General features: G+C 42.5%; 1 protein-coding gene across 1 annotated transcript in view; it reads left to right on the plus strand.

Moving 5' to 3' along the window:
• Positions 1-5,797: 5,797 nt before the first annotated feature.
• LOC121285179 (synaptonemal complex central element protein 1-like) overlaps positions 5,798-24,680 on the plus strand; it is a 35,944-nt gene continuing 17,061 nt past the window's right edge. The window contains exons 1-7 of the mRNA XM_041201435.1: positions 5,798-5,807; positions 8,246-8,339; positions 12,852-12,913; positions 13,945-14,042; positions 14,343-14,395; positions 17,295-17,394; positions 19,947-20,050. Of these exons, the coding sequence (XP_041057369.1) occupies positions 8,322-8,339; positions 12,852-12,913; positions 13,945-14,042; positions 14,343-14,395; positions 17,295-17,394; positions 19,947-20,050 (435 nt within the window). The 5' untranslated portion in view covers positions 5,798-5,807; positions 8,246-8,321. The remainder of the gene's footprint in view (positions 5,808-8,245; positions 8,340-12,851; positions 12,914-13,944; positions 14,043-14,342; positions 14,396-17,294; positions 17,395-19,946; positions 20,051-24,680) is intronic.

A 24,680-nucleotide genomic window follows, 5' to 3' on the forward strand; every position in this document is an offset into this window, starting at 1 on the left:
CTTGAAGCAACTACTTTTAGGTAAACCTGCATCAGAAAAGTGGGACTCTTTCAAGAAGGAAATAGGGAGAGTACAGGGCCAACATATTCCAGGTAAAGATAAAGGGTGGGAGCAACAAACCCAGGGAACCCTGGATGTCGATGGATATACAAGATTGGATAAAGAGAAAAAGGGAGGCTTATGGCAGCTACTGAGGGCTCAAAATAACAAAAGTCCTAGAGGAATATAGAATGTGTAGGGAGAACTTAAAAGGGAAATTAGGAGAGCAAAAAGGGGGCATGAAAAGACATTGACAGGTAAAATAAAGGAAAATCCAAAGTTATTTTACAAGTACATTAAGAGTAAGAGGATAACAAGGGAAAGAGTAGGGCCCATTAAGGACCATAGTAGTAATTTGTGTGTGGAGCCTGAAGATGTAGGTAGGGTTCTAAATGAATACTTTGTGTCGGTATTCACAAGTGAGAGGGACGACATGTGCATAGAAATCAAGCAGAAGGACTGTGATATAATTAAAGAAATTTGCATAGAAAGGGAGGAGGTTCTAGGTGGCCTGGCAGGCTTAAAAGTAGATAAATCTCCAGGCCCAGATGAAATGTATCCCAGGCTTTTGAGTGTTGTAAGGGAGGAGATAGCAGGGGTGCTGGCAATAATTTTCAATGCCCCTCAGGCCACAGGAGAGGTGCCAGAGAACTGGAGGACAGCCAATGTAGTACAGTTATTCAAGAAGGGAGGAAAAGATAAACCAGGGGACTACAGGCCAGTCAGTCTAACCTTAGTGGTAGGAAAACGATTGGAAGCAATTCTGAGAGTCAGAATTAATCTACACTTGGAGAGGCAGGGATTAATCAAGGACAGTCAGCATGGTTTTGTTAAGGGGAGGTCACGTCTGACCAATTTGATTGAATTTTTCGAAGAGGTGACCAGGTGTATAGATGAGGGCAATGCATTTGATGTAGTCCACTTGGACTGCAGCAAGGCTTTTGATAAGGTCCCACATGGGAGACTGATAATGAAGGTAAGAGTCCATGGGATCCAAGGCAATTTGGCAAATTGGACCCAGAATTGGCTGAGTGGCAGGAAGCAGAGAGTGATGGTTGAGGGGTGTTTTTGTGACTAGATGCCTATGTCCAGTGGGGTTCCACAGGGATCAGTGTTGGGTCCATTGCTGTTTGTGGTACATATAAACGATTTAGACTTGAATGTAGGAGGGTTGATCAGTAAGTTCGTGGATGACAAGAAAATTGGTGGGATGATAAATAGTGAGGAGGATAGCTTTAGATTACAGGAGGATATAGATGGGCTGGTCAGATGTGCTGACAGTGGCAAATGGAATTTAATCCAGGTAAGTGTGAGGTGATGCACTTGGGCAGGACAAACAAGGCATGGGAATACACGATGAATGGTAGGACCCTGGGGAGTACTGAGGATCAGAGGGACCTTGGTGTACATGTCCACCGGTCCCTTAGGGTAGCGGGAAAGGTAGGTAAGGCGGTTAAGAAGGCATATGGGATACTTGCCTTTATTAGCCGAGGCATAGAATATAAGAGCAGGGAGGTTATGCTGGAACTGTATAAAATGCCGGTTAGGCCACAGCTATATTATTGCGTACAATTCTGGAATCTGCATTTTTGGAAGGATGTGATTGCACTAGAGAGAGTGCAGAGGAGATTTACCAGGATGTTTCCTGGGCTGGAGAGTTCTAATTATGAGGAGAGATTGGATAGACTGGGATTATTTTCCCTGGAGCAGAGGAAATTGAGGTGGGACCTAAATGAGGTGTATAAAATTATGAGGGGAATAGATAGGGTAGACAGGAAGGAACTTTTCCCCTTGATGGAGAGATCAATAACCAGGAGGCATAGATTTAAGGTAAGGGGCAGGAGTTTTAGAGGGAATGTGAGGAAGAATTTTTTCACCCAGAGGGTGGTGGGAATCTGGAACTCACTGCCTGAAAGGGTGGTAGAGACATAAAACCTCATAACATTTAAGAAGTATTTGGATGTGCACTTGCAATACCATGGCATGCTAGGCTATGGGCCTAGTTGTGGGAAATGGGATTAGTATAGGTACTTGTTTGAGCGGCACAGACTCGATAGGCTGAAGGGCCTTTTTCTGTGCTGTACACCTCTATGGCTCTATGACTCTATGAGGTTGTGGGAGAGTACATCTATATCAGAGTTTGTGAAATGAATGAAAGATCATTAAATGTGGACTGGTGTCAAATTGTGAAATTTCTGAGAGGAGACACCAGTGCGACCCTGAGAAGCCAGCACCACTGAGTCATAGAGAGTCATAGCGTCATGGAAATATTACAGCACAGAAAGAGGCCATTGGTCATTTGGCCCATTGAGTCCATGCTGCCTCTGTAGTGCAATTCAGTCACTACAGTCCCCACTCTATACCCGTAGCTCTGCAAGTTTATTTCCCTCAAGTGCCATTTGTTACGACCAGTACCGGGTGAGATTTCAACAATTTGTTATGATCCCAGATGAGGTCCCAAATTGTTATGCTCGTGGGTGAGGAGGGGTGAACTGACTCCCTTTCTTTATTCAACCCCCTCGGTTGTTTACAACAAGGACAATTTAAAAGGGATCCCTTCCATTGTGGATACCTTTTCCCAGCCCAAATGCATTATGTTTTAAAAGGAGCCAATTTAAGCTGCCTTTCTTGAATCAATGAAAGAGTGAGTTTATTAGTCACTAAACATGAGAAAAGATAATAAAAATGCAACACACACATACACATACACAGATTAGAAAATGAGAAATTGAGTCCAAAAATAAAAAGTAAAAGGATATACAGATCAGTGCTTTGGCTTGACTGGGAGGAATAGTTGGTGAAATGTTGCAGCTGTTAAGGTGAGTGATTCTGATAGAGCTGACTCTGACAGTTAAGCAATGGGTTTGGAGATTCTTGGTTCTGCAGGTTAGCTGAAAGGATTTGTCCTGTTTCCTTTTCAATTGTGGATTTGCTGACTTGTGACTTCCTTCCAGCAATCAGAGAGAGAAGACTTTTATACCTGCAAGAGCAGGGAAGCCCAGTTGGTGTTCTTTAGCTGTGACCTTCACAGCACACACACAGCAGAACAGAACACCAGACTAGCACACAGAACTCGGGCTGCAGTTGGCTTTTTTAAACCCCTTTCCTTGTGTATTCCTGGAAGGGGAAAAATAGACATATCTTTCACCCAGGTGTGTTTTCTTTTCAACTCAGTTCATGTTCACAGTCTGAGATATAACTCAACAGGAGTTCTGCTAAGTGGTAATCAGCCTACATTACCTCTGCAACCACAGGAGATTACAGTTCAGTTTGCATTGTATCTTCTCTTCTGAAGTGCCTCTGTCTGAAGTAAGCCATGTCACACCTTTTAAGTACGGCATTCCATTCTGTCGGAACTAGTTATATTCACATAGGAATTTTCCAACAAGTGGCTACCTTACAGTCTCAGCCAACTTTTGCTTGAATGTCTTTTAATAAAAAAAACATGCATCTTACTTAAATGTTCAACAAGTAATTTGGGAATAGGGTCCATGGTCATGACACGTTCCAATTTCCTTTTGAAATCATTGATTGTCTCTGGATCCACCACCCTTGTACACAGTGAGTTTCCCACTCACTGCATAAGAAAGCTTTCCCTCACAGCCCCGTTGTGTCTCTTTGCCGAAACCTTAAATCTGTGTCCCAGAGGCAAATTTACTTTCAGAATGCTGTCTTCCATAGTAGATTTTGGGCTTGTAAAGGTGGAGGGATGGGGGCAGGGAGCTGGGGGTGTGGTGCAGAATGATGACACTTTTGGTCCCAATGCCCCCGCCAAATACATCTAATTATTGAATCCCAGTTGTTTTGAAAATTGCTGTTGAGACTGGGGCTAAATGGAGCTTCACTGATATGAGCTCAGGCTCTAGCTCTCTATGTGCCATATTGTTTCCTTAATTCTTTCATGGGATGTGGGCATCACTGACAAGGCCAGCACTTGCTGCCCATTCGTAGTGAACTGAGATGCTTGTTCAGCCATTTTAGAGGGCAGGTAAGAGTCAACCACATTGCTGTGGGTCTGGAATCACATGGAGGCCAGACCAGGTATGGATAGGTTTTTAGCAACAATCAATGATGGTTGTCATGGTTTCCATCACTGAGACCAATTTTGTATTCCAGATTTATAAATTGAATTTAAAATGTTGGGATTTGAACCCAGAGCATTAGCCTGGGCCTCCTGATTACTAGTCCAGTGACGCACGACCACTACACAGGATCTACACAGGATGGTGGGTTGGTGAATTTTTTTTTAAGACAACGGATAAATAATGATCTTTGCTTTAAACAGAAAGGGGACCCAGTTGTCATCGCACCAGGATATGAATTATCACGGACCAAAAGTAGTGTTGCTGTCTCCCTGTGTGATGAGTTTTTCAATCGGATTCAGCCACCAAAGCCATTTGTTTCAAGGTAGCTTTACTCTTACAAACTGTTGAATTACTTATTGGCAAGGGAGACAGGAAGAAAAAGAGAATGAGCTGCGGGATTTTGATCTGTAATACGCACAGAGAAAATATATGACCTATTGCACCTGTGAATGGCTCAACTGCTGTATCTCTGTCTAAGCAATTAGTGTAGCTTGTGTATATGTGTCACAGCTCCTGTTTGCTGTATGTTCCCCTGTCTCCCTGTACTGTCCAGTTTGCTACATCTTCCCTGTCTTCCTGTACTGTTCAGTTTGCTATATCTTTCCCTATCTCTCTGTACTATACAGTTTGCTACATCTTCCCCTATCTCCCTGTGCTGTACAGTTTGCTACATCTTTCCCTGTCTTCCTGTACTGTTCAGTTTGCTACATCTTGCCCTATCTCTCTGTACTATACAGTTTGCTACATCTTCCCATGTCCCCCTATGCTGTACAGTTTGCTACATCTTCCCCTATCTCTCTGTACTGTACAGTTTGCTACATCTTCCCCTATCTCCCTGTGCTGTAGTTTGCTACATCTTCCCCTATCTCCCTGTGCTGTACAGTTTGCTACATCTTCCCCTATCTCCCTGTGCTGTAGTTTGCTACATCTTCCCCTATCTCCCTGTGCTGTACAGTTTGCTACATCTTCCCCTATCTCCCTGTGCTGTACAGTTTGTTACAACTTCCCCTATCTCTCTGTACTGTACGGTTTTCTACATCTTCCCCTATCTCCCTGTGCTGTACAGTTTGCTACATCTTCCCCTGTCTTCCTGTACTGTACAGTTTGCTACATCTTCCCTATCTGCCTGTGCTGTACAGTTTGCTACATCTTCCCATGTCCTCCTATGCTGTACAGTTTGCTACATCTTCCCCTTTCTTCCTGTACTGTACAGTTTGCTACATCTTCCCCTATCTTCCTGTACTGTACAGTTTTCTACATCTTCCCCTATCTCTCTGTACTATACAGTTTGCTACATCTTCCCCTATCTCCCTGTGCTGTACAGTTTGCTACATCTTCCCCTGTCTTCCTGTGCTGTACAGTTTGCTACATCTTCCCATGTCCTCCTATGCTGTACAGTTTGCTACATCTTCCCCTATCTCCCTGTGCTGTACAGTTTGCTACATCTTCCCCTATCTCCCTGTGCTGTACAGTTTGCTACATCTTCCCCTATCTCCCTGTGCTGTAATGTTTGCTACATCTTCCCCTATCTCTCTGTACTATACAGTTTGCTACATCTTCCCCTGAGGGATTGGATTATACTTGATAAGAGTTTGTTTGCGGATTATTGGAATTTATGGTACTCTTTCTGTTATTAATTCAGATTTTTATCTAATTTTTCAGGCTGGCAACAGAAAACCAAACGTGAGTGTTTATGTATAAAACAAGCCGCAATTTATGGAGTGACAGTGTGCCCACTTAAACTCAGACCTATTTATTGTTGCACGTTGAATTCATTCCGTTCTTTAACCTCTCTTTTTACCAGATTCGGAAAATAGATAAAAAGGACTTTAGCAACTTAGCTATGAAATTGTTTAAGGGGTAGAAGAATGGGAGTGATGGCGAGTAGATATTTCTCTGGAGAGGAGTGTGCAGTGGAATATTCCAGGGACTGGTATTAAGACCAATGTTTTTCTTATTTTATGTATATTAATGACCTGGACTTGAGTATAGGGAGCACAGTTTCAAAGGCTGCAGAAAATACAACACTTGACAACATAACAAACAGTGAATGTGTAACAAAAACAGAAAATGCTGGAAAATCTCAGCACTTCTGACAGCATCTGAGGAGAGTGAAACAGAGTTAAGGTTTCGAGTCCGTATGACCTTCCTTCAGCTCTGAAGAAGAGCCATATGGACTCGAAAGATTAACTCTGTCTCTCTCTCCACAGATGCTGTCAGACCTGCTGAATTTTTCCAGCATTTTCTGTTTTTGTTTCAGATCTCCAGCATCCGCAGTATTTTGCTTTTATCAATGTGAATGTGACAGCTGCAGAAGAACATGGACAGGCTGATGAAATGGGTGGACTCACAGCAGATGCAACCCGACACAGAAAAGTGTGTGTAACAAGAGCAGTGACATGGAGGGACAGTGTAATCTATCTGTCCCTAGTTTTAGGGGAGTGCACGAACAGAGGGAGCCAGGTTCTGCGTATTCACAAATCTTTGGAGGTAGAAGGGCAAACTGATAAGGTGCTTAAGAAAGCAAATGGGACCCTTGGAGTTTTAAATAGGGCCAATGAATATAAAAAACAAGCAAGTCATGCTCAACCTGCCTAAGTCTCTGGTTATACCTCAGCTAGAGCACTGCAGCCAGTTCTGGTCCCGATGCTTTAGGATTTACCAGGATGATACCAGGGTTGAAGGAGTTCAGTGATGAGGGGAGATTGGAGATGTTGGCAATGTTCTCAGAGGGTAGGAGGGTAGATCTATTTGGGGTATTTAAAATTATGAGAGGTTTCAAAAGAACAACTATAGGGAGAATCTATTGAGAAAATAGATCAGAGTGTTCAGAGTTAAAATAATTTACAAAGAACTAGAGGGGAAGTGAAGAGAAATTCTTTAGAGCGTTATTAAGATCTGGGATGCTTTACCTGAAAGGCTGGTGGAATCAGATTCCGCAGGAACTTCTAAAGGCCAATTGGATAAGTACTTGAAGAGGGCCAATTTATCCTGCAGGTTGTGGGGAAAAGGGGTGGAGCAGTGGTTAGTGCTGCTGCTGCCTCACAGCTCCAGGGACCTGGGTTCAATCCTGACCTCGGGTATCTGTCCGTGTAGAATTTGCATATCCTCTCGGTGTCTGTGTGGGTTTCCTCCCCCTACCCAAAGATGTGCTGGTTAGGTGGATTGGCTACAGTGTGTTGCTCCTGAGTGGGTGCCCTATGATGGACTGGTTCCCTGTCCTGGGTGTACACTGCCTAGCACCCGTTGCCTGATGTGATAGGCTCTGATTCCCCACAACTCTGAATTGGATGAAGCAGCTCTGGAAAAATGAGTGAAAGTTATGGGGATAAACTGGAGTGGATAACTCTGTCAAAAATCTGACAGTCAAAGGCCTCATGTGCTGTAAGATTCAATGATTCTTTCCCTTTCCTAAAGAGATTGACCACTTCCTCAGCTGATGACAGCCAGCTCTACCTCATCATCACCTCAGTCAACCTTTCCCTTGCCTGTGTGTTGTCAGACTCCTTGTGTGAAAACCAGTCCTGGCCTTCCCTCTAGCCCTGAGCTCTGGAATTCTTTCCCTAAACCTCTCTGCATCTCCTCCTTAAATCCTACCCCTTTGACTAAACATCTCCTTTTACAGCTTGGTGTCAATTTTTGTCCAATTATGCATCTGTGAAGCACCTTATTGGGACGTTTTACCACATTAAAAGAAGAAATGGGAGTTGATGTTACTAATAGATTAAGAATGGGAACCCTGGCCCAACGTTGCTCCCTCAAATGCAACAACTCAAGGCCCATTTTGGCTTTGGCTGGAATCAGCTCCCTCAGCATAGACCAAGGATTGAACCTGTCTCTTTGTTGGATTGCGCGACTCAGCTTCTCATTCACTTCATACCCTGAGCCATTGGCCTCCCACTCTTTAACTACTCCGTATTTTCTTGCATCAAGGTGAAACCCATCTGAATAGTGGTGTAGTCTGTCAGTATAGGCTCAAGGGGCTGATTGGCCTCTGCCCCATTCTTCCAAGCAGCTCAATTTCCTTTTGGACGTAAAATTTCTGATCCAAACTGTCTTGAAGTCCACAGTCCTGATGAAATGTGACATCTCAGTAAACATTTGAATCTTGTGCTTTCCAGAGAGCAGCTGGTCACAGACCTGCAAAAGCAGATCACTCAGCTGGTGCATTTACTGGAGCAGGAGAGTCTCAAGCAAATGAGCATTGAAAACAGGGTGAGTCAAAGAGTTATCTGCCTGTAGGTGTCTCTGTGTCCCAGTTTTTGTACTACAGAGGTTGGAATGTTGGTGCTGGAGAGTGGAATATTCACTATGTTGTACCTGGCCTCCAATCCATATGACCCAGCTCATCTTTTCAAGTGTTTCTGTTAGTTGGTAAAAGTAACAGTCGCCATGCCTTATCCATGGGAAGAGATGATAGCCAGACCCATATAACTGCAGATGAGTGAGCATTTGGCCAATCGAACCACCTCTGAGTCAGGAAGGGCAGAGTTCAGACTCTGAGCTCCAGGCAGTCCTAGCAAGTAGAGGGTGGATCTGACTTTAAACACTTGGTTGACATGCAGTATGATACTCACATCTGGTGGGTGAAGGTGACCCACTCCTTATTATATGGGTTAAGGATCCTCAGTCCATGTAGGACAACTACTCTTTCTGTCTGCTTGGTAATTTTAGCCTTAGTCCACAAAGGACCAATGGTCTCTCTCTCTCCATTAGAGAGAGATAGTTGGTTATATAGCTTGAGGGAGCCCAACTCCACATCAAACATGGGCAAGATAAGGAGGGCAGGCCTGCATGAACTAGCACAGCTGGTACTGGAATCAAACCTGTGCTGATGGCATCATTCTGCACCACATCTATCCATCTAGCCAACTAAGCTAACTGACCCATGGAAGGAGTATTCACTTCATTTCCTGTCAGACTGTTAATCAGCCAGGGAATCCTTCCACTGCTTCAGGCTACTCTCCAAGAATGTGAAGATATAAAACACAGAATTACAGAACAGTATCCCCTCTGTCAACCGTACCAAAGCTGATGGAGACCACAATGAAAGAGAATTTGTTGCATTATCAGATGCCCAGCTGCTACTTGGCATCCTGAATAAATTGGTATGAAATCTGGGAGAGATGTAACGGTTCGAATGTGGGATTTGCTACCACAGGTTGAGGTGAATAGCATTTATACCTTTAAGGGTAAGCTAGATATGTGCACAAGGGAGAAAGAATTCACTGTAACGTCTCCAATCTGGAAATCCATTGTTTGGAAGCACCAGTTGTGCAGACATTTTTTGAGCAGCTGCTTTCTTCCACACCTCTTCTAACTATTGGTGAAGTAAAGCAGTTTATGGAATCACCTGTTCCCTCAACATCATCAACATCAGTTTAGCCCAGTACTTTGGCAGCGGAAACATGGAAGACACAGTATTTGGATAAGTGAAACAATTTTTATTACTGTTTTATAATGTTTTATCACTGTTTTATGTTTCTGCTAAATATTTTTATCTACGGTGTTTTCCAGTTCTCACACTTGTGGTTAGGCATTCTGAACTGGAGGGGTTACAATGTATAAGGAAATGCTGATAGGGTGAGATGAGGTTGAGTGGGAGGAACTCATCAGGATTATAAACATTGGCATTGTTATAGAGTTGATCTTCCAGGCAACTTTTCTTAGTAGACACACATCTTAATTTACACGACAGCAGCAGTGTGTGCACCAAACTCCATAACTAAAGAACTCTCGACTTGAGGTTCCCCGCGCTGCTAACACATTGGTTTACACAGGTCATGTGATCTTACGACACTGGATTATTCTTAAAGCTACAGTCCTTTGTTTATCCAAACTATAATTAATACGTTCCTCCCCCTTTAACTTTTCTGTAGATTTTGCATTTACAGGGATATTTATCTTATGACATTACAATATTTACACAAGTCATGAAATTACAAGTTCAGACTCTCAGGTTGTTTCCTGATCCATGTGAAATGTTGTAGCTCCGCGACTTCAGATTCTTTTGCAGGAACCACATTCTCTGGAACTGCATTACCATCAGGTACCTCATTAGGCACAAGCACTTTAGTTCAGTCCCGACAGAGACATCGGGCATGTCTATTCTTGGTTGAGCATCTTCAACAGGAACCATTGGGTCAGCAATGGTGACAGGTGGAATCATTTTGTTGGGGTATCTCCCTTTTGCTTAAGTGATCCACATGATTATGGGTGATCCAGGCTTCCAGTCTCAGAACTTACTTTAGCAGGTAACCACTTCAGTCCTCCACCGAAATTCCTTACGCATATTGCTTCTCCAACAGTGAATTGTCCCTCACGACTATGCAAATCATGGTTCCCTTGATTTTTCTCCACCTTCCCCATTAAATTGGGAAGGATCAGGCTTAATCGTGTTTGAAGATGGCGCCTCATCAGTAAACCTGCAGGTGTTGCTCCTGTCGTAGTGTGAAGGGTTGTTCTATACTGAAACAGGAAATGAGCAAGTCTAGTTTCCAACAATTCATCTGCTTACATTTTCATTCCCGCCTTAAAAAATTGTGCTGCTCTTTCCTCCAGTCCGTTAGATGACGGATGGTACAATGCAATCTTCATGTGGCTGATGCCATTGGTGCTGACAAATCATTGAAACTCAGTGCTCGTAAACACAGTAACATTATCTGAGATGATTATCTCTGGCAATCCATGGATGGCAAACTCAGGTGTAGTTTTTCTACAGTACTGCCTGGCGTTGGTGACTTTACCTCATAAATGTCTAACCATTTGGAATGAGCATCTATAATCAGTAGAAACATGGTTCCACGGAAAAGACTGATGTAATCTATATGCAGTCTCACACAGGGTCTACCAGCCACTCCCATGGGTGTAATGGGGCTGCCACCTGTAACTTTTGCAGCTGTTTACATTGCACACAGTGTTTTACCACCTTTTCAATATCGCCGGCCACCAAAGATAACTTCCCGCTATCGTCTTCATAAATGAGATTCTTGGATGGACACTGTGTAACTTTACTAAGGTTCCCTTCCTTGTGAAGGAACTAGTACTCATGCATCCCGTAACAGAATATCATCTTGACTGCTCATCTCGTGTCTTCGGTTGAAAAATGGCTTCATTTCATCAGAGACCGGTTCCTGGAACCTACCATGTAACATTTGGTCTCTCACTCGAGACAGGGTTGGATCACGATTTGTCCAGTTTCTTTTATGCTTGGCACAGACTGGTGAGGGATCTAGAAAATTCATCACCAACACGAGTTCTTGGGGAATTTGGACATGGTCATTGTTCTCTGGCAAAGGAAGGTGACTTAGGGCATTGGCATTTGCTATATGAATCCTTGGTCTGTGTACAAAGGTGTATTCATATGTTGCCAAAATTAGGGCCCATCTTTGTAGTTCATAAGCTATGGGAGATATAGCCTTTTCCTTGCTAAACAGATCCAAAAGTGGTTGTGGTCTGATACTATCACGAAATGTCATCCATGTACATATTGATGGAAATGTTTTACACCAAAAATAATCAACAGACCTTCCTTTTCAACCTGAGAATATCCTTTCTCAGCTGTGGTAAGTGTCCTGCATACAAAACATATCAGCCTCTCTGTGCCGTCGTCCATCTTGTGAGATAATACTGCTCCCACTCCATTGGGGATGCATCACATGTTCGCACCAATTCCTTTGTCTGGTCATAGTGCACTAACAAATTTGAAGAGTTTAAGAGCTGTTTTACTTTCATGAAAGCTTCTTCTTGGGTTGAGTCCCAAAACCAATGTTGGTTTTTCTTTAGCAGTGAATGTAGAGGGGCTGGAACTGTTGATAAATTTGGTCAAAATCGGCCATAATAATTTGCCATCCCTAAAAATGATTTAAGTTCAGAGATGCTCTTAGGTGCAGGTGCCTCTCTTATTGCTTTAACCTTTTCTTCAATAGGGTATAACCATTGGGCATCCACCCGGTGGCCCAAATAAATGACTTCATTTGCCTGAAAACTGCATTTTTCCTTCTTCAGGTGCACTCCTGCTTCTAACAATCATTTCAAGACCTCCTCTAGGTTAGCCATTTGTTCCTTTTCTGTGAATCCAGCTATTAGAATATTGTCCAGGTAGACCACAACTTGAGGTAGTCCCTGTAGCAGGTTCTCCATTGTCCTCTGAAAAATGGCACAGGCTGAGGAAACAGCGAAGGGCAGGTGTGTATATTGATATTACCCTTTGTGTGTATTTATGGTCACAAATTCCTGGGAGGCATCATCAAGCTCCAGTTGCTGATATGCGTGACTCATGTCAAGCTTTGTTTACGCTGTGCCTTCTGCTAGTTTGGCATATAGGTCTTCATTCTTGGGAATAGGGTAACTGTTTTGTTGACCGTTAGTTTATAGTCCCCGCAGATCCGGACGGTCTGGTCTGGTTTAAGAGCAGGGACTATGGGTGCTGCCCACTCTGAAAACTGAACCGTTTTGAAGACATCCAGCCTCTCTAGCTGGTTCAGCTCAGCATCAACCTTCTATCACAGGGTGTATGGTACCTGTCTTGCTTTCAAGAAGTGAGGGGTTGCTTCTGGGTCCATGTAAATCTTGGCCTGTGGGCCTTGGAGTTTTCCCAGTTCTTCCTTGAAGACGGTGTCATTTTTTTTAGCAGCTCCTGTTTGTGCTGTGAATGTGGCTGAAGCATGAATCATTTAGATGTGTCATCAAGGAATAGTGTCTCGCTGTGAATGTTATTGGTTCCAGTTTCAGAATGAAGGCAAGGAGGCGAGCTTGGTGCTGCAGAAAAAGCATGACGGGGAACTGAGGTAGGACTGTAAACAACTGCGTGGGGTTAGAGAGAAGGTAGTGATTCTAATTTTTAAAAAATACATCAGAAAACAATGCAGTAGAGATCTATACGCAAGCTGGAGGAACAGCACCTCATCTTCCGACTAGGCACTTTACAGCCTTCTGGACTGAATTTTGAGTTCAACAATTTTAGATCATGAACTCTCTTCTCCATCCCCACCCCCTTTCCGATTTTCCCCCTCCATTTTGTTTTTTCCAATAACTTATATAGATTTTTCTTTTCCCACCTATTTCCATTATTTTTAAGTGTATTTCCATCCATTATTTTATCTCTACCTTTTAGCCTATTTCGATCCCTTCCCCCCACCCCACCCCCACTTGGGCTCTCTGTACCTTGCTCGTTCTACTTTCTATCCTTAATTAGCACATTCCTTTAGATAATATCACCACCTTCAACATCTCTTTGTCCTTTTGTCTGTGACACCTTTTGGTTATCTCCACCTATCACTGGTCCTCTATCCAGCTCTACCTATCCCATCCCCCCCTTAAACCAGATTATATTTCACCTCTCTTCTATTTTTACTTAGTTCTGTTGAAGGGTCATTCGGACTCAAAACGTTAACTGTGCTCCTATCCGGAGATGCTGCCAGTCCTGCTGAGTTTTTCCAGGTGATTTTGTTTTTGCAGTAGAGATCTATTGTTGGGTGTGGAGGGTATGTGGGAAGTTATGTGCTGTACCTGACCTAGAAGTGTTGACTGGCAACTGGAATAAGAAGGTGCCTTGTCTTGTCCAGTCTTCAATCTGACCTGTGTTGCATTTACCATGGCAATATGCTAAAAAGTTGACTCCAATGCTTTCCTTCTTGAAGACTGGGACTAAAGCTTGCAGCAGGTGTAATTACCTTTCAAAGCTGCAGTGTGACTTGCCTTCATGAGTTGGCCATCCCACCGAGGAAAGCATGTCAAGGTTGCTGACGGCAGTGATGGGGAGAGGGGTGAAAGGGACTAAGGGGTCAGTTCTTTCTAATGTAGGTTTACTTTATTTCAGGAAAGTTGTGAAGCTGCATACACTTGAAATCAGGGAGCTGCAGAGCAACTTTGCAGAAATACTGGAGGAAGAGAAGGAGAAAACAGAACAGCGGTATTGTAGGTCCAATTTGCGCTGCTGAACCAAACAGAAGTGGGTTCATGAAGTATTGTTTCTCTTCTGGTCTTTAAACCTCTTTAAAAGTTCAAAAAGAAACACACACTGACAAATTAACCTTTAACCTTAAAAGGGCAACTGATCTTCATGTGAAGCCACTTCTTCTGTTGTTATTTTATTTAATTATTGTCAGCGTCCTTAGTCAGCTCAGTGCTGACTAAGATAAGTGCTTCATTTGGTACCTGAACTGATTTACTCTGTGACTTGAGTGAAAAAAGATCCTCTCTTCTTTTGTGCCATAGCTGACCTGACGATTCAGTATGAAACTTTACAGGCTGCGTTTGTATCCTTTAAGGTAAGGCATACATTAACTTGGTGTTAACATGTTATAACCTTACCATGTTGAAATGTCTCAGGGCTAAAGGCAACAAATTCCTCTTGTAGGAGAACCTAGAACTAGGGGAGTCACTTTTTAAAAATAAGGGGGCACCCATTTAAAATGGAGATGAGGTGAAATTTTTTCCACTCAGAGGGTCATGAGCCCTTGGAACTCTCTTCCTGAAAAGGCGGTGGAAGCAGAGTCTTTGAATATTTTTAAGGCAGAGGTGGATAGATTCTTGGTAAGTAAGTGGGTGATAGGTTATCAGAGGTAGGTGGGATGCAGATTTGAGGTTACTATTATATCAGCCATGATCTTATTGAATGGCGGAGCAGGCTTGATGGGCCAAATGGCCTACTCCTGCTCCTTGTTCATATGTTCCTACTTTTGAGGCACAGCATGAGAACTAGGAGCAGGAGTACACCATCCAGTATTCAGATAAATGCAGTGTACCTACCAGCTTATCATTTCTCAGCCAAATTCTGCCTCCCTTTTGACCTCGGGAGGGGCTCTTAAATTTCGGAATTTTGCTGTGGGCTGAGGGGGTCGTGTTGGGACTGGGTTGCTGACTCCTTACTGATTGGTTACCTAGTTACAGGGATCGGGCCCTCTGCCAGGCCCCGAAGCTGGCACTGTGTTTTTGATGTTGCATTGAGTCCGCCCAGTTGATTCCTAAAAAACAGCACCCGTCACTTTTGAAGGAGGGAAAGGCAGGAGATGGGCCTAGGGCTGGGGCCTGGGGTCTCTCTCTCTCTTAGCTCGGTTATTACACAAACCCTAGACTTAAACTTCAGTTTAATTTTTAAATTCCTGCATGCTCCCTGACACTCCAACACCAAGCTTCTTGCTGTCTTTCACTTCACTCCATCACTGATGGCCCCTCAGTTTTACCACTACTGTCCTGCCCTCTCTATTCAGTTCTCTCCAAGCTCTCTGCATTCAAATACCTTTCATTTAATGTGCCTTTCATTTCTCAACTTGCTCTTTATTTTCAAACTTTCCTCTCTTACTTGGCATCCACTATTTTGCACTCTTCAATGTAAAGCAATTAGCGATGAGCCCCTGCATCAGTATAGAATTGCAAATTGTGCTGTTCACTAAGTATCTGTTATTCTGCATGACCATTTATCATATTCAATTATTTCATGATTTTGCAAATGAAGGTAACGAGTGAAATTGATATTTGAGATCTTTACATTTTATGGTTGGGGAGCATATATATAGTGAGATACAAGGTATCACAATTGTATGATATAGTTGGATGGATCAGATGGTCTTTACCTGCCAGTTATTGTTCATATGTTTGCACATTTTGATCTACCATATTTTGAATAACTCAAACTTGGAGGCAATAATAGTTGCCCCAGTGAAGGTAATTGTATTTTTAATGTATTAAAACTAGAACACATAGGTTAGATTCCATCCTTTAAGGAAGCAGCTGTTTAGCTGTATAGTGACAGTGCTGGGAGCGTGGATCCTTCTTTAACACATTAGTAGGATTTTTTTAAAAAGTTTAAAATTAATATGCTATAGCTTTTGTAAAGAGCTCTGACCCATGAGAGATTAAATAAGCCATTATTGAAGTTTATAAACCAATTGTCAGTCTTCATTTATGTTTTTGAAAAAAAGCAACTCATGATTTTTATACCAAATCTCTTGATTTTTAAGAGTTTGCTTCAATTTATAAAATGGCGGAGGTGTCACTGTGGTCCAATAATGTAGGTAACTGTTCTGGAGATATTCTGCACCTATAATGTCCTCAGTGGCATTGGGATGAATAGTTACTAATCTATTTTTGGGGAGGTAGGGAGGCGGAGAAAGTTAGGGAGGGGATGTCAGAGATCTGGGCCTGGATGGCTGAAGATACAACAGCCAATGGTGCAGCAAAATGGGGATGTCCGCTGATGATCATATAGTCTCCCATTCCATTTGCAATTCATGAGATACTGAAGCAGTCTGTGCCCACATGCAGCAAGATCTGGACAATATCCAGCCTTAGGGTAATAACTAGAGAAAATTCCACACTGAATGGTCATCTCCTGCAAAACATTCACTGGCATTACCATCATTGAATTCCCCAACAGCAAAATCCTGGAGGGCACCATTGACTGGAAACTTAACTAGATCAGCCACTTAAATACTGTGGCTATATGAGCAGATCAAAGGCTGGGTATTCTGTGGTGAGTATCTCACTTCCTGACTCCCCAAAGCCCATTTACAAGGCAAAAGTCACAAGTGTAAGGGAACACTTTGCATTTGTCTGGATGAGTGCAGCTCCAAAAACACCAAAAAAGCCTGATACCTTCCAGAACAGAGCAGTCCAATTGATTGGCACTCCTTCCACCATTGGTGCACCATGGCTGAGTGTGTACCAGCTACAAAATGCACTGCAGCAACTCACCAATGCTTATTCAACAGAAACTTCCAAACCCATGACCTCTACCATCTAGGAGAATAAGGACAGCAGGCAAACGGAAACAACATCACCTGCAAATTTCCCTCCGAGTCACACACCATCCTGACTTGGGCATATATAATCTTTCCATCATTATCAACCATATCAAATTCCTGGAACTCCCTCTTTACCTGCACTGTGGGTGCACCTTTGTATTGTGGAATCCAGCAGTTCAAAGCCATGACTTCACACCATCTCCGAGGGCAATAAATGCCAGACTTGCCAACATCCTGAGAATGAACATGTTTTTGGAATGGCCATTCAGCCCCTCAAGCCTGTTCCACTATTCGATAAGATCGCAGCTGATCTTGAATTATATTATTTTTCATTATACAAGTGGAAATTAAACAAATGATACTTGGAGTGCTAATCCTAACAATATTGATGCTAAGTCAATGAGGTATTTTTTTTTAAATTCAGGAATCCATCATTCAGGAAATGAATGCAAGGTGGTCAGAGAAAGAAGCTGAACTCAGAGAAAACCATGAAAATGAAATGAGAAAGGAACTGACTTTACAGAGTAAGTGACGGATTCCATGGAGAATTGTTCAGATATGATCTATAGGGCAGGGAATGGGGAATTAGGGATGATCCTATTATGCTTGCACTGAACATTAATTATTTAAAGTTTAAATAAATATAAAAAAAATATAAAAAGGTTGCAAATACAGCCGGACAGCATCTGTGGAGAGAGAAACAGAGTTCATGATTCTGCCATTCTCGCCTGGACGTATCTTTTGTTTATTTATTTTTCTCATTCCCACTCCCTTGGGCTCAGTCCCACCAACTCTTATGTCCTTTAATGTCTCCTGCCTTCAGCCCTATCACAGACCTTCCCTTTTGTCCTTTTTACAATCTCCTTTCATTTCAACCACGTAAAAGTTATTGAATTTCTAACATTTCAAAGTTCTAATGAAAGGTCACGACCTGAAACATTGACTCCCTTTCTCTCTCCACAGATGCTGCCTGGCCTGCTGTGTATTTCTGGCATTTTCTATTTTTACTTCAGATTCACAGCACCTGCAGCATTTTGCTTTTGTAGAAAGAAGTTTACTCTGTCCTAAGCATTCACTTTGCTGAAGGTGGTGGGGATGGGGGTACCCAGAACCAAAGACTCTCCCAGTGTTCACAAAACTCACCAGAAGGATTCATGATGGCTTTGCAAAAGTGCAATCTGTTGTGTGATGTGCAGGGCCATTGGAACACAAGATGTTGTGTTGTGGGGTTGAGCAGAGGTTCACGTCCAAGATTTGTTAAGCCAAGGCCCTGTCTGCCCTCTCAGATGGATGGCAATGCTTGAAGAGCAGCAGGAGAGTTCTCCCCAGTGACCTGGCCAATAGTTAATACTCAACCAACACCTCTAAAGCACAGATTATCTAGCCATTTCTTTTTGTGGGAGCTTACTGTGCATAAATTGGCTGCCACATTCCCTATATTAAAACAGTGACTAGACTTCAGAAACACTTCATTAAGTTTCCTAAGGTGATGAGCTGCGCTATATAAATACAAGGTATTTTTTCCCTCTTCTCTTACACATTGTTCTGGAACACACCCCTAGTAAGATTTTGCAGGTGAAACTGTTCTTGCTACGTCATTTGTCAACATTTTCTTATCTGCTTGTGGGATGTGGGCATTGCTGGCAAGGCTAGCAATTTATTGCCCATCCCTAATTGCCCTTGAGAACTGTACTAACCCATCTAGTATTATGGACAGAAACCAGTGAGTGTTTGAACGCCAATGAGGATTCAGATTGAAACTTTGACCCCACCCCCTATCCCCACCATGCAAGTTGTTGCACTTGGGGGCAAGTGGTTTTGCTGCCAAATGGTGCAGCGGTGTGTTCATGCTCCAATGCACCCCGCCCAGATGGCTATGATGTTGTGTCAGCTCTTGCCGTGGCAGGACATCTAATGGGGTTTCTACAATTAAACTTACCCTTGCATGTTTAAGCTTATAAACTTTTGACATGCCAAATTGCTGAAAGTGCATGCTGATAAAGTAGCAGCAATGGTAACTGGGCATCTGCAACCCTGGGTGTACAGGCAGTGTCTCCTTAACCAATCAGATGAAGGATTGTGAAATTAAGAACTGTGAAGGAAGTGTAAATTAGAATGGGTGAATTCAATGTCAGATCAGGTACAAAAAGATAAATAAAGAGGAGCAAAAAATATTGGACTGTGACAAGAGAGAAAAGAAGATAAGATAGCATACCAGAAATACAAGTTCGAAAGGTGGAAATGCAGTTATATAGCATCTTTCATATCTTCAGGATGTCTCAAGGTGCTTCATGACAGTTAAGTATTTTTGAAGCGTAGCCACTGTGAATAATTGGCACATGCAAAGTCTTACGAACAGCAAAAGAAATCTATTAGCAGTTAATTTTTCTGAGTGGATGAATGTTGGCCAGTGTTTGGGTTTTGAAATGCAATCATTACCAAGTGTCCTACCTAGCTTGCCATAGTCTTGTGAACTCTGCCATAAGGGATGTCTGGTGAGGTAGCTATATTACATTTAGTTCAATAAAGACATTACACTAGAAAGACCGCAGTCTTTTAGTTTGTAACAGCCAGGATACCAGGACGACTGCCTGCTCTCTTTTGAACAGTACGGGGATGTTCTACCTGAACAGGCAAAGTAGGTCTCAGTTTACCATCATATCTGAAATACAATTATTCTTCAGCAATGCACTGAGACACTTGTCTAGATTATGTGCTCAATTCTACACTAGATTTTTGACCAATGTTTCCTGTAGGCTGATGTGTGTAGCATCACGACAGTCCCCAGGCAGGCCCCTTTAAGTTACTGCGCCTGAGTAACCACACAGGAAACCCTAAAAGGGCTCTGTACTTAAAATAAATCACCAGCGCACTCCAAAGGAAAAAAGAATACAGGGTATGTTGGTTTTGACCCACAATCTTCTGATCCAGACAAAGGTATACCACCATTGATTGACGATATCAGCATCTCAAAATGCAAAAGTGGGGAAAGTCTCCATTCGACACAGAGCTACTGTTACGCACTGTAATATTCAACATGGTAGTCTTTGAAGGAATGATCTATTCTGTCCAACAGAGTACTCAATTCAAAATAACTGTGATGAAGAGAAACAGTCAATAATAGGAGATTATGAAGAACACATTGCTGCCATCCTCGATAAACACAGAGAAGAGATGGAAGTGAGTAGAATCTTTTTTAATATTGTACCTGCTGGGGTAAGTGAAGTATCACATTTCATGACGTTTTAACCATGGGTGAAATTTTATGCCAGCGGGATTTTACAGTCCCGCCAAAGTCAAGAATTCAATGGACATTTGAACGGCTCGCCTCATTTTACATCTCCACCCCTGTTGTGAATGGCTCATAAAATTCCACCCCATTTTTCCACAGATAAGAATTGAAAATATGAATTACTTTGAATGGCAGGTCAGGAATGGGAAACAACTACGTGGGACTGGCTGGATGGGCCTGTGCCTCCTTTCCTAACTGTTGGCTTTGTAGGTACAACATCCACAACTTGAATTTATATAGCGCTTTTAACATTAGCCATTCCAAGGCCTTTCATCGCAAATGTTATCAAACAAACTTTGACAGCAAAACGCAGAAGGAAAAATTGGGAAAAGTGACCAAAGGTTTGGTCAAAAAGGTAGGCTTTAAGGAGACCTTAAAGGAGGAGAGATTGAGGTAGAGAGAATGAGAAATTTCAGGAGCAAATTCCTGAGCTTGAAGCCTTGGCAACTGAAGGCACAGCTGCCAATTGTGAGTGATGAAAATCAGAGATGCTCAAGAATTGGAGGAGCGCAAATATCTCAGAGGGTTGTGGGGCTGGAGGAGGTTACAAGGATGAGGAGACATGAAGCCATTGAAGGACTTGAGGACAGAGATGAGAATTATTAAATCCAGGCTTTGCCGGATCAGGATGCCAATGTAGGTCAGTGAGTACTGGGATGATGGGTGAACTTGATTGGATGTCAGTTAGGGTATGGGCAGAAGAGATTTGGTTGAGATCAACTTTATGGAGGGTGGGAGCTGGAGAGGCCAGCTAGGTGCGCATTGGAAAAGTTCTCTGAAATACCACCAATATTAGTGTTTATCTCATTGCTGTTTATTGGATTTTTCTGAGGGCAAACTGACTACACCTCAAAAATAATCCATTGTTTTTCAAGCCCTTTAGAGTATCCAGATATGCTATATAAATGCAAACTCAACATTAATTCTTCAGGAATGCAGACCACCCAGCTTAGCACAAGCTCTTTCTACATGGGAAAGCATAGTAGCCAAAATTGAGCTTGGTTCATAAGCAAGTTGGGGGTTGAGGGGAGGTTGAAGGTAAAAGCTTTTTAGGTGGTTGTAATAAACTTGGAGTGCAGGACGAGTTTCCTGTAAGAATCAGTAAACTTTATTTACAGATTCCTGGTGAGGCTGCATGCTTGTTCCAAAGCCAAGGCTAGAAAGCTCCACTGCTAAGATTCCACACGCTTAGGGCTGATTCATCTGTACAGTCACATGACCCCCATAACAGTAAGAAATGGTTTAACTCACAATTACTACATTATTCTGCCTTTAATTTTTTACCCTCTTATTTACAAAAACATCTTAACCCATATTATATACAATGACATATAGTTCATGCTGTTATAAGTTTAGTTTTTGAGGAGGTTTTTGGATTCGGGTGGAGTGACACAGCTCCACAACTGGATATGAGTCATGCGTATCAACAGCTTGAGCTGGACAACACGTCAAGAAGTTATGTCACTGTTATGGTAATGCAGTTGGTAAAGGCTGAGTTGTTTAAGTCCCAGAGAGAAATTTGAACAACTGTCATAACCTATATTTTCAATTGATATGTTTGAGATTCAGCTCTGAATTCAGGTATAAAACCACCAAGCCTCAAGAGGTTTATATATAAAACTAAATTAAACATTTATTAATTTAACAACAAATTAAACACACATGTATGTCTACAAATTACTACCATAATAAACTTTTAAACAAATCCCCAAATTAACCACTCCCAGGTAAATCTTCACCAGGGCAACAGTAACCCATAGACTTTAAACAGACACCAAGCAAAGCACATTTGATTTTACAAATTCAAAATTTGTATTTCAATTTGGTTCCTTTGCAAACACAGTTGTAGGCTTACAGGCTTGTTAGATCTTAAATACCTCTGACCTACACACACAAATTCCTTTCTGTTTAGACCCAGCTTTCCCTCTAAATGTAAATTTTCCATTGTATCCTAGGCCTTTTAATTTTACCTCTCCTAACAATAATCCTTTCATTCCACCAATTTTATTAGTAATATAAACACATTGCTTGGTATCTCGCAGCTAGGTGCAAGATTTTACCCATTCTTTTGAATGGTTTAATTCAACAAATGCAAATTTACACTTTACCTTCTACTCCTTGACCAGGATTTTCCCCTCGGCAATTTGGGGGCGGGGCCCACTCGCCAAGGGGAAAATGACATGGGATGATGTCGGGAGGAATCCTCGATGTCATCCCGGTCCCTTTAAATTTTTAGGAAGGCGGGTGGACAGCGAAATCAGCTGTCCCCCTGCCGACCTGTCAATGGCCAATTGAGGCCATTGACAGACTAATTGAAGTGATTAAAGACCTGCCCATCCAACCTTAAGGCTGGTGGGCAGGCCAGGAGCCCCAGTGGGCTCCAGATTATTCATGAACCTTCATCCACTGGCGGGTTGAAGTTTCATGTCCGTTTTGTAAAAAAGTAATAAAGTTTATGAGTTTTTAATTAACATGTCCCACCTCGTGTGACATTGTCACATGAGGGGGACATGTTAAGAATTTTTTAATGTTTCTATTTTTACACTTAACTTACCTGTCATGAATCTCCCTGAGGCAGCACTTTGCCTCGGGGAGAAGAGCGCTCTTTCGCGTGCATGCACAGAAGAGCGCACTCTGACAGATGGGGAATCCCTGCCCCACCCCCGGAACAGGAAGTGGGATGCCGCTGGGTGGGCCTTAATTGGCGGCGGGCCCCGTTTCTGTGGCGGGGGTCAGCTGGCCGCCTGTGGGGCCCGCCCGCCATCCGAGGGCAAAATTCTGCCAGTCTGTTTATCTAATTAACTCTCAAGCTACTATACATCAAAGCACTCAGACTAGCTGGCATTAATCCAATTAATCCACAAATGGACGCACAAATGAGGCAAAATTTTTAGCTCATTGGGCAGACAAGCATAAAATGACGTCAGGTGAGCGTCCTGACCTCATCGCACACTCGCGCGATACTTCGGTCAGTGGGTGCATACGGAAGTCGGCAGCAAACCTGCTGGCAATTAAAAGGCCTATTAAGGCCAGCAAAGTTCATGCTCGCCCTCCTCGCTGCCCTGCCCTGCACTGAGCTGGGCATTTCATTCTGGGCAGGCCTTAATTGGCAAAATTCTGCACATTATGTCAGGCCATACATGGGAGCTTTATTTCCATCTTAATATCTTCCTAATATGCTTGCCTTAAATTCTTGTCTGTACTATTTTATTACTAGTTTTAAACCTATTTATTTTAACTATGTTAATATACCAAATAGAAATCAAGTGCCTGAACCAATACACGAAAAATATCACATGGAGGAAATTAAACTCCTTGGAGTACAGTTCTGTTCACCAGCTTCAACAGGGACACTGATATGTTGGAGGGGTTCAGAGAAGGTAGATGAGAATATAAAGAGGGTCAGGGAGAATATGCTACTGGATTATGCTTTGGGGTCCAGAGAGAAGGGGAATTTAACTGAGATATATTAAGTATTGGGCATGGTGAATCCCAAAACTTACTTCAAGTTAAGGCGAGTCGGAAGGAAAAGGGCATGAATTTAAATTGGTCAGAAGTACATTTTAAACAAAATATATCAGCTTTTCAATGCTAAATTCCCGTGTCCACATTTAGAAAATTGTCACACTGTAATTACACCCCTCACCAATGGAGGTGCTGGAAGATGTATGAAAATGTGAAATGTGATTAGGCTGGATAGCTCTTTTGGGGGTGACACATGCCTGATGGGCTGAATGGCTTCCTTGTGTGCCATGAATTTCTGTGATTCAATTAACTCTATCTGAGCCTGGTACAATCTTCCCCTGCCTCTGAACCCTGAAAATGAAGGCCACACTTCGGTTTTGATTCCCTCACGTACAACACCAAGGGAGTATGACAAAGCATTAGCAAACATTCCTTTACTGAAAGGCCGTGTCATGCACCATCTGATATGGTGGTGATCTTAAAGCCATTAGGGGTGTTCAGAACACAGTTATATGTTAAGCTGGGTGAGCTGCACTCCAATAGACATGCACATTATTGTCAAGTTAATACTGTAGCTTTGCACGAATAAAGTGCTTAATTAAGACTATTTATTTTAAAATAATTATTCCTTAAAGCAAATTGCTCCAGCCTCTTACTTTTTAATTGTTTACCTTGATCTCCTCAAGGTTTTTTGAAGTTGCTATCCAGCAGAGGAATTGAGGATAAATTAGCGAGAGACTCTATTGATCAATGCCAATCCTCATTTTGTCCAGTCTGGAATTCCAACTGGAGGCCTCTATGACTTTAATATTTTGCTTTGCCTGAATGGATGATTTAGCTCACATTGTGTTTAGCCCAATGTAAAGCATATCCCTTTGAGTTCATAACTTCCTTTTCCCAAAAAAACATACTGGATGGAATTTACAATCCTTTCTCCATTGCATGTTTAAGGGTTAGAGGCAGAATTCACCTTCTGGTGAATTTTTCTGTCCTGTGCTCTGAAGACTATCAGTCGCCAGCCCCATTCCTGTCTTTGCTAGCCTAACTCAGATC

This window comes from Carcharodon carcharias, chromosome 12, assembly GCF_017639515.1.
Source record: "Carcharodon carcharias isolate sCarCar2 chromosome 12, sCarCar2.pri, whole genome shotgun sequence".
NCBI lineage: Eukaryota > Metazoa > Chordata > Chondrichthyes > Lamniformes > Lamnidae > Carcharodon > Carcharodon carcharias.